This window comes from Cygnus atratus, chromosome 2 (assembly GCF_013377495.2).
Source record: "Cygnus atratus isolate AKBS03 ecotype Queensland, Australia chromosome 2, CAtr_DNAZoo_HiC_assembly, whole genome shotgun sequence".
NCBI classification, from domain to species: Eukaryota; Metazoa; Chordata; class Aves; order Anseriformes; family Anatidae; genus Cygnus; species Cygnus atratus.
Window position 1 is genome coordinate 54243298 of NC_066363.1, and position 9095 is coordinate 54252392.

Consider the following 9095-nt stretch of genomic DNA (forward strand, 5'->3'; position numbering starts at 1 on the left):
CTAGCACACCTGAGCACATCACTTCAGGTTTCAAGGCCAGTCTAATAAGCATCTTCCACCACTGAGGCACCAGTATGAATATGAACCAGTATATTAGCTCCTTTTCTAAATTGTTGCAAGATCCATCTATGCCATATAAAACATGGAGCTTTCTAGGCAAACGGAAAAATACTCTCAGTAGAAAAAGAATACCTTAATGGTTTAAAAAATTATGAATGTGTAAATCTCGATCCTACACGAACAGCTGTCACAGCTAACAGTTCCCAGAAGCCACATTCTGATTTTTCAGACTTGGGGAAAATATCACATTTTAGTGTCCAAGCCAAAACTGCAACAAGGGATAAAAGAAGCGTTACATGGAAACACAGGATATTTAAGGAAGGTAGTGGGAGTTAAAACTAAATATCGACTAAGATATCTGGATATTTATGAAAGGAAGAGGTCCTCTTTATTCAACTTGGAGGTGGAAAAAAAGGGCATTGTGGGTTGGTTTTTCGTTTGTTTGCTGTTGCTTTTTTTTTCTCCAAAGGTTTTGGTGGTGCCCCAGCTAGCTCCCGCTCCCTGCGAGGGGAGGCTGAGGCACCGCTGCCGCCGCTGCCCGGCCCTCCCCGCCCAACCGTCCCGGAGAGCTGTGAGGAGCCGGGAGGACACGAGTGGGCGCCGCGGGCGGCGAGGCGAGGTCCCGAGCGGCCGGCGGCGCTGCGAGTTGGCAGCTCACCGCCCGCCCCGCCGGGATCTCACGGCTCGGGGAGACGCAAAATGGCGGCGCGGCCGTGAGCGGCGGAGGGAGGCACCAGGCACGGGGCTGAGGCGGCTCTGGGGGTCGACCCCAAGAGGCGAGGGGAGACCCCCGCCCAGCCCCGCGGAGGGGATAAGGTGCTCCCTCGGCCGGCTCTGAGGAGAGGGGCGGCTCCGAGCCCCCCGAAGGCGGAGCCGGGGAGGAACGGGGCGTGGTGGGGCGGCAGCGCCCCGCCTCTTTGCCTCCTCCTCAGTGTCTGACAGCGGCCCCGGGGCTTGGGATGGCTCCGGAATAAATCCGTGTGTGACACAGCGGGGCGAAACGCGCAGGGTGAACAACTTCGCTTTCTGTGCCTTGAAGCGGGACGGATCCATCCGTGACTGGGCTCCCCGCTCGGTGTGGCGCTGGGAGAGGAGCGGGGACATGTCCCCATCCCTGCCGGGGGGCTTTGGGGTGTCAGGGTGCACTTTGATGCTCGGCTCTCCCCTAGATGAGGTGCAGCACTGGAGATCGGCAACCACTTGGATAAGGCGCGTAATGGAGGCAGCTGGGGGGCTCTGAAAGGGAGCGGCGTGTCTGCGGTTGTCAACGCTGGTTGGTAGGTGCTTGGGCTCCATGTCGGGGCTGCTTTTGCGTTCTAGCAGGTTGTCGTGAGGATGGAGGAGTTTACTTCGTGTCTGTCACGCAAAATGATAAAGGCTGAGACACGTGTCGGTCCGCAAGCTGGGACAGACGCAGGGAGAGGTGATGCTTGGTTGCAAAAGAGAGATGGGCACGGAGAGCATGTTGGGGATGTCGAAGTGCATGCAAACATTGTATAAATAAAAAGTGGGTTTTGTTATGAAAATTATTATGTGAACACAAACATTCTGCTAAAGGTAGAAATGAAAGAGGAATTTTGAAAGCTGTGCTGCTGGTGTTAAGCAGCAGTCTTGTTTTCTGTTTGTGTTTGTTTAGAGGGATTTCATGCACAAAAAGCTCATGGGTACTTAGAGAAACTCATTCCAGCTGTTGAGAACAACCTGTATGATGCAAACCATGGGGCCCAAGTACTGTAGGCCCTAAATCAAAACCTTTCTGAACAAGCAGACATCATTTAGAAAACCCATTTGTTACTGTCTTTAAACATTGCCAGCAAGGCAGCCTCTTTCAGTTACACTATTGTTACACTATTAATTGAATTCCCCAGAGCTCGTTAGAAGGAGATGCCATTTTTTATAACTGAGATGACTGACTTAACTTCAGGCTAGCGGTTCTCGTAGCCTTGCTTTGGCTGAGAAGCCCTTGAGGATCCACCAAAAATGCTACATTTCCTTATCCTGTACCAGTCAGATGGCATTTCATAACTCTGCGCCGTGCATCCCTTTAACTGATGGTTCATTTCCAGTTCTCTTGTCTTTCTGTCAGGGAGCTGGAAGGAACTGAACAAGGTCCACTCGCCTCTTTCTCGTACCCTTCAGAGTTCAGTGAGCTGAAACACGTTGCATAAAGCAGGATCTCTGCTACCAGTGGATCCTTTCTAACCAGCTTTGGAAGTCAGCCCAAGCTGAGCACAAGTCTGCTGTTGTCAAGTCTGCTGTCGTCGTTTGTGGAAGTTGTGTACCACTTGCCTATCCTTAAGGGCTTTGAGATCACAGTGATTGTTGAAGTTTGATAGAATTCGGTGACAAAGAGCATGATCAAAAGGGAGCAAGAGCAGGAACGTGGAGTGGAACATTTATTGCCTTGTTGAAAATACAGGAAGGGCAGTATCAGGCTCCGGCACAGAAACTGGGCAAACTGCTGAGCAGTAAAAGAGGAGCAGATGTGGTTAGGGGGGAGAATGTGAAGGAAAAAACAGGAGAGAACTCTGAATATTGCTCCTAGTTGCAGTCCTTAAATGATCTTGGAGATAGATCATGGAGAACTTGACGATGCAAACACCCTTTGGAAGTTTGACCTCTGCTTGCACCTAGCAGGTCCAGAAGAGCTCAGTGTGTTCTGTTTCTACAAAACAGGTTTCAAATTGTGTTTGGAACCATTCAAGAAAGTCACTTGGTGTTGTATGTTCACGTTGTATGACTTGGCCTTCCCCAGTGGCGTTTTGCAGGCTTCTGCTCACCTTCCTGTCCCACTGGTCTTGGTTGAAGGAATTTCACGTGCGGCCAGGGGGACCCACAGCTTGAAGTAGCTGCTCGAGCGAGCCTTGGAGGCTGGCAGATTCGTTTAAGCAGTGGGCAGACAGAGCTGTGTAATCAGGTATGCACAGCACCAGCCCTCGCTGTTTGGCAGTCTCAGCGTTGTTCTGCGAGCAGTATGAGCACCAAATTCCCCCCACCAAGCACTAGGACAGAAGGGAGCTCTTGAACTTTGTCATGGGTCTGGTAAAAGTTGCACGTGTTCAGCACCCTGAATCTTCAAAGCATCTCTCAAACCACATACGGTGGACCAGAAATAGCTGCCAGATTATGAAGAGTCCTGTGACTTAAGCACACGTTTTGTATAGGTTTTAAGGCTTGATTCCTCGTTTCTAGGTTGGGAGTCTTAGTATTTTAATGTTGTCTTACCTTAGAAAGTGCTAAGAACTTTAGAGAGATAAATGTGTGTTTGTGTGGTCCCAGGCCATTTTAGTGGAGGTGTCTAAGCATGGCTCTCCTAAAAATGGAGGTATATTAGCCTAAGGAAAATGTGGTCCTAATGGGTTTTCGTTCCTCCCTGTGTTCTAAGGGAAAGACATGCTTTGTATGTCAACGTGTCATTGCATTTAAAACCCTCCCAAAGGACTGGTGCATGAGTGTCAGGCTTCCTTTTGGTCACTGGGGAAAAATGAGATCTAGGAATGTTGTATGTCCTAAAAAGAGTAAAGGAGACAACTGGGAAGGAGTCAGGCAAGAGCCACTAGTATGTGGGGTGTAGAGGGGCTGGTGGTTAAACCTTAGTTTCAGCTGTGTGCTTCTTCAGAAGATCACACAATTCCTAGTTAATCTTCAGAATACTTTCAAAGCAGGAAAATACTGTTTTTTCTGAATATGTATATGTAGGTCAGCTGCCATCAGCAGCATCTGTTGGAGTCAAGAGTGCTGAGCAAAGCACCCTATGTTTTTCTATTAGTTCCATTGTCTCAGCACTTCTGACACTTATGGATGGCATAGACAACAGAGGGGAGACTGTGGTAATTGGAGCCATCAACAGACCAGATTCTACAGATCCTGCTTTATGGAGACCAGGATGCTTTGACAGGGAGCTCCTCTTCAACCTGCCAAATAAAGAGGTGAGAACTTAAATTCAACGTTAATGCTAATGTGGCAAAGTCCAACTTTATAGAAAAAAAATTACAACTTGAATAAAATAGTGATATGTGGAGACACTGTGTCATACTGTGGAGGGCAAATCTGGTACTGAATATATATGGTCAAGATGATACCACCAAGTAGCTAGTTCTATAATCAAATCTCTCATTCCCAAAGTTGTTCCTGTTCGCTTAATTATTTAATCCACTTAGGTGCTTTCATCCTGAAGTTGTGTTCTTGGTCTCAATACTTCATTTATGAATGGATAGGGGATGTATTTGCATTTGATTGTTCCCCAGATCTGTGGTAGTAGTTTGAGTCATAATTATTTTCTTCTTTATAGTAAGTGTAGCAGCTTGAAACGTAGTACTAGAAGTGCTTTCTATGAATTTACTGACTGGAAAGCAAATTTGATGAACTAATGAGACTGTCATGACGAAAGTTAGCTAAATTTTAGGGAAGTTTTTTGGAGCAAAAAGATCTGTTTCTAGATAAATTTTTCATTACAGTATTTTCCTCTGGGTCATTAGGTCTCATATTTTGGAAACTTATTTTTGGAGCTATAAATGGCTTTTCTTTCATTGCAGTTTCCTAGAAAAAGTTCAGTGTAACAAATTTAGAAATATTAAATTTCCTGGTTGAAAATGCAGAGTGTATATTAAATAACTGTAAAATACTTGAAAGTTTAGTAAATAAGAAAAGTGTGTTAATATATGAGGGGTTTTGAGGGAGGGTTGTTTTTTTGTTGCTGTTGTTTTGTTTGATTTTTTTGCTTGTTTGTTTTTGTTGGTGTTTTTAAGGAAAACTTATGACAAGCTAAAATGCAACGATTTTGTTTGCAGGCTAGAAAAGAAATTTTCAAGATTCATACTCGTGACTGGATCCCTAAGCCACCGGACATGTTGCTTGATGAGCTAGCTGAGAAATGCATTGGTAAGACTGAAAACAAAATGGATTAATGCTTGTGACTAAGATCTAAAGAATCTTAGCTTGTACCAGGCAGTACCCAAGCTCTTGTGCCTTGCTGCACAACTAGTCAATGAGGCAGCTAGCAAGCCTTCATAGTAATCAGAGTTAGATGCTTTCATCTATTTACTTTTTGCTGTTGTTCTTCTTGTTGTCTGAGAACATTGAATGATTTTGGGGCATCTTCCTCAAGAGTATAGCTTTGATGAGGAGTCTGCTTCAGCTTCATAAGCACAGGATATCAGGTGACGACCAACCTAACAAAACTTCCCTGCAGAGCAGTAGCACTTTCAATTCCCTGTTAACCTGTTTGGTTTTGGCATTACAAATTCTTTAAATGTTGCATATTGTAAACCTGGACCTTGACAGATGTAACATTTGATTTTTTCTTTATTAGGATACTGTAATGCAGATATAAAATCCTTATCACAGAATCACAGAATCATCTAGGTTGGAAGAGACCTCCAAGATCATCTAGTCCAACCTCTGTCCTAACACTAACAAGACCTCCACTAAACCATATCACTAAGGGCTACATCTAAACGTCTTTTAAAGACCTCCAGGGATGGTGACTCAACCACTTCCCTGGGCAGCCCATTCCAATGCCTAACAACCCTTTCGGTAAAGAAGTTCTTCCTAATATCCAACCTAAACCTCCCCTGGCACAACTTGAGCCCATTCCCCCTCGTCCTGTCACCAGGCACATGGGAGAACAGACCAACTCCCACCTCTCTACAGCCTCCTTTAAGGTACCTGTAGAGTACGATAAGGTCACCCCTGAGCCTCCTCTTCTTCAGGCTGAACAAGCCCAGCTCCCTCAGCCGCTCCTCGTAAGACTTGTTCTCCAGACCCCATACCAGCTTCGTTGCCCTTCTCTGGACTCGCTCGAGCACCTCCATGTCCTTCTTGTAGCGAGGGGCCCAAAACTGAACACAGTACTCGAGGTGCGGCCTCACCAGAGCCGAGTACAGGGGCACAATCACCTCCCTAGACCTGCTGGCCACACTGCTTCTTATACAAGCCAGGATGCTGTTGGCCTTCTTGGCCACCTGAGCACACTGCTGGCTCATATTCAGCTGCCTATCAACCAGTACTCCCAGGTCCTTCTCTGCCAGGCAACTTTCCAACCACTCATCTCCCAGCCTGTAGCGCTGCTTGGGGTTGTTGCGCCCCAGATGCAGGACCCGGCACTTGGCCTTGTTGAACTTCATACAGTTGGCCTCAGCCCATCGCTCCAGCCTATCCAGATCCTCCTGCAGAGCCTTCCTGCCCTCGAGCAGATCGACACACGCACCTAACTTGGTGTCATCTGCAAACTTACTGAGGGTGCACTGGACGCCCTCATCCAGATCATCGATAAAGATATTGAAGAGGACTGGCCCCAGTACTGAGCCCTGGGGGACTCCAATAGTGACCGGCCTCCAACTGGATTTGGCTCCATTCACCACAACTCTTTGGGCCTGGCCATCCAGCCAGTTTTTATGTGCTTATGTGCTGAAGCTGCACTGTGCTCTCTGCGTCGACGCTATCCTCAGATATATGCAAGTAGGGAGAAATTGTGACTAGATGTTAATTCTATTAAAATAAAATCAAAGGATTTTTTTATGGCTCTGAAGAAGGTTGTTCTAGCATCAAGTAGGATTGTGGCTTCACCTGTACAAGCACTATCACCCATTTTAAGCCACTTTTTGAAAATTCAGTAGCGAATATTTTACAAGCTGTGCAGAAGATATTTCCGCATACACAGCTTGCACTAAAGAAGGACCAACAGCAAGGTATAACCATAGCATCCACTTCTTTAAAATTCTTCCAAAGCAAATACTTGTGGTTTGTGCAATCAACATCCACAAACCTTTCAGACATAATGATGGTAGAATTTTATGATTTGCATGTGCGTGTCTTTATTTTGGGAATATCTGGAATATAATGCATAGGTTTTATTCTGGATTCTAAACTGAAATGCCAAATGGAAGCTCTGAATGACTCAGCACACAGTAGAGGACTCTGCGTTCTCTACTAAAGCATGCTGCTTCTGACAGTAGCTAAGATAATTAGCATTTGTAGAGGTCGACTTAAGGTTTGAAGTATAAGGCACCTCTTTTCCTTTAAAAATAAAAACTCAGCTATTTGGAGGGAAAACATTTTTAGGTTGGTATTTTTAATTCCTTTCTGAAGAATTTCGGGACCAGGATACGAGTATAACTGGTTTAAGCTAAATACCGTTTTAGCTATCGTGATTTTTAACGACTCTCCTAATTTAAATGTGTGTGGATCATACTGTACACTTTCACGTGAGATCAATTAGTATTGATACTTCGTAGTGTGTACTTTGAGGCTTTGCTTGGATAGTATATGTAAGCTGACTCCTGACGGCATCAGACCTGATCAAGTTTAGTCTATCTATTGGTAAACTCATTTCACTCCTGGTTAACAGAGATCCCTGAATAGTTATGTACCTATTCATTGAGAATATTTTACTAGCAGTACTCCCAGCAGAGCTGATAGATTAATTTGCTTTGGTAAAATAAAGGCAGGAAAACTACCAACAACATAAAAGCGGAGAGGCTAGGGGATTGGTAATTGCGCTACCCCTCTGCTGTCTGCCTTCTGTTATCTTCTCTTTCAGTGATCTTTGAGCCTTACTTAGAAGTTGGCTCTATGATTCTATTAATCCCAGAATTTGTTAATTGAAAAATTTCTAGTTAGCTTAAATGTTCACTTTTTGAGCTACTTCTCGGGAAAACTTCAAATCAGATGTATAAGTTGCAAGAATCAATATCCACTGAAATAAGTAGGAATCTTTCCTCAACTTCACTTTGATGAAACCCTAAAACTGTCTTGAAAGAGGTACGGTTGACATAATACATTGAAATACTTTCCACTTCTTTGCAAAGAACCCAATACAAGAGAAATTCAGAGACTGCTGGCCTAATCTGCAAGCAGGTGCCACCTGTCAGTCAAGCAGCTTTGAGTACTTCAAATGCAGCATACAGACACACAGATTTATTTATTTATTTATTTATTTATTTTCCCATAATACAATGTTCTGTCTGCTGTTTCTGGCCGGCAACAGTTATTTCTGGCTACTTCATTCTTTTAGCTCTCATCTTGATTTTATGTAAATGGTGACAGTTCTCTGCTATGTTCTTTCAGCATTTATGTTGTTTTTTTTTTTTTTTTTTAAACTAGAACTTCATACTCCGAGTTCTTTACTAATGTAAGAACAAGGAAGTGGCATTATTCATAAGTATTGACAGTCATCACCAATTCCTCCATTTAATCAACTAATGATGAAAATCAGCCTTAAGCTTGTCCCAACTGCAGGATGTTTTATGATGCTTGAACACTAAATCCAATGACACTTCAAAGACTCGTTATCATCCAGTCCTTTAAGTCTTTTATTTATTTAATGACAAAGTCTCAGGGGACTGTGTGGGAAGTGAACTGTGGTACCGGATTACGACAAGTTTCTTTCACACCCTCCGTAGAGGGTGAAGTTGTAAAGCTGAGGCTGCCGGAGAGGCTGGTGCTGTCCCGCTGACAAGCTGTGATGAGTTATGCGCCTTCATTTCCTCTTCGGAATCAATATCGACGATAGGTGCAGCCCGATTCTGGTTCCATGGTTCAAAGCACCTCGTGCCAGGAGCTGTTAACTAAACACAACTGCTAGTCACAGTGCATCATCTCCACCACGAGTCCTGCAGGAGCCCTGGGACCTAGCCTGCTCCTCTATATCGTGGTTTCTTTTGCCAGGTACCGACCCGACCAGCCCAGTGGGACAGACAGACGATTTGTCTCGCCGCCAGCCAGCGGTGGAGGCAGAGCAAAGCCGAGTGCTGGGCGGGCGGAGCTGGGTCCTGCGTCGCTCCGCGCGGCCGCTGTGAAGCTCAGCCCCAAAACCCACATACCGCCCGTCGGCACACGCAGCAGCTGCAGGGGCAGCCGCTCCTCAGCCCGTGCCAGGACCTCGTTCCTCGGGCGTTTTCGAAGCGCTCCCTCTTCAAAGACCAAAACTGTCGCGGCTTCCAGTCAGGCAGCGACGGAGCCGCTCGCGGGGAGGCGGAGGAGAGCAGGGTCCTCCCTGAGGCGGCGTCGCGGCGTGTGACAGGGCGGGAGCTGGG

At 45.7% G+C, this 9095-nt stretch overlaps 1 protein-coding gene across 1 annotated transcript; it reads left to right on the forward strand.

Annotated features, from left to right (window-relative positions):
* The first annotated feature begins 1077 nt into the window (after positions 1–1077).
* On the forward strand, positions 1078–5480 carry LOC118249679 (ATPase family AAA domain-containing protein 2-like). The gene is made up of 4 exons (XM_035549865.2): positions 1078–1337; positions 3830–3989; positions 4851–4941; positions 5372–5480. The coding sequence occupies exons 2-4, from the start codon at positions 3858–3860 to the stop codon at positions 5422–5424; spliced, it is 276 nt and encodes a 91-aa protein (XP_035405758.1). The 5' UTR covers positions 1078–1337; positions 3830–3857; the 3' UTR covers positions 5425–5480.
* The last annotated feature ends 3615 nt before the right edge of the window (positions 5481–9095 follow it).

What these genes read in the sequence shown, in the direction of transcription:
- LOC118249679 (XM_035549865.2), top strand. Translation starts at nt 3,858, where the DNA reads ATGGATGGCATAGACAACAGAGGGGAGACTGTGGTAATTGGAGCCATC. An exon ending in TCAACCTGCCAAATAAAGAG is followed by an intron (nt 3,990 to 4,850) that starts GTGAGAACTTAA and finishes TTTTGTTTGCAG; the next exon opens with GCTAGAAAAGAAATTTTCAA. An exon ending in GCTAGCTGAGAAATGCATTG is followed by an intron (nt 4,942 to 5,371) that starts GTAAGACTGAAA and finishes TTTCTTTATTAG; the next exon opens with GATACTGTAATGCAGATATA.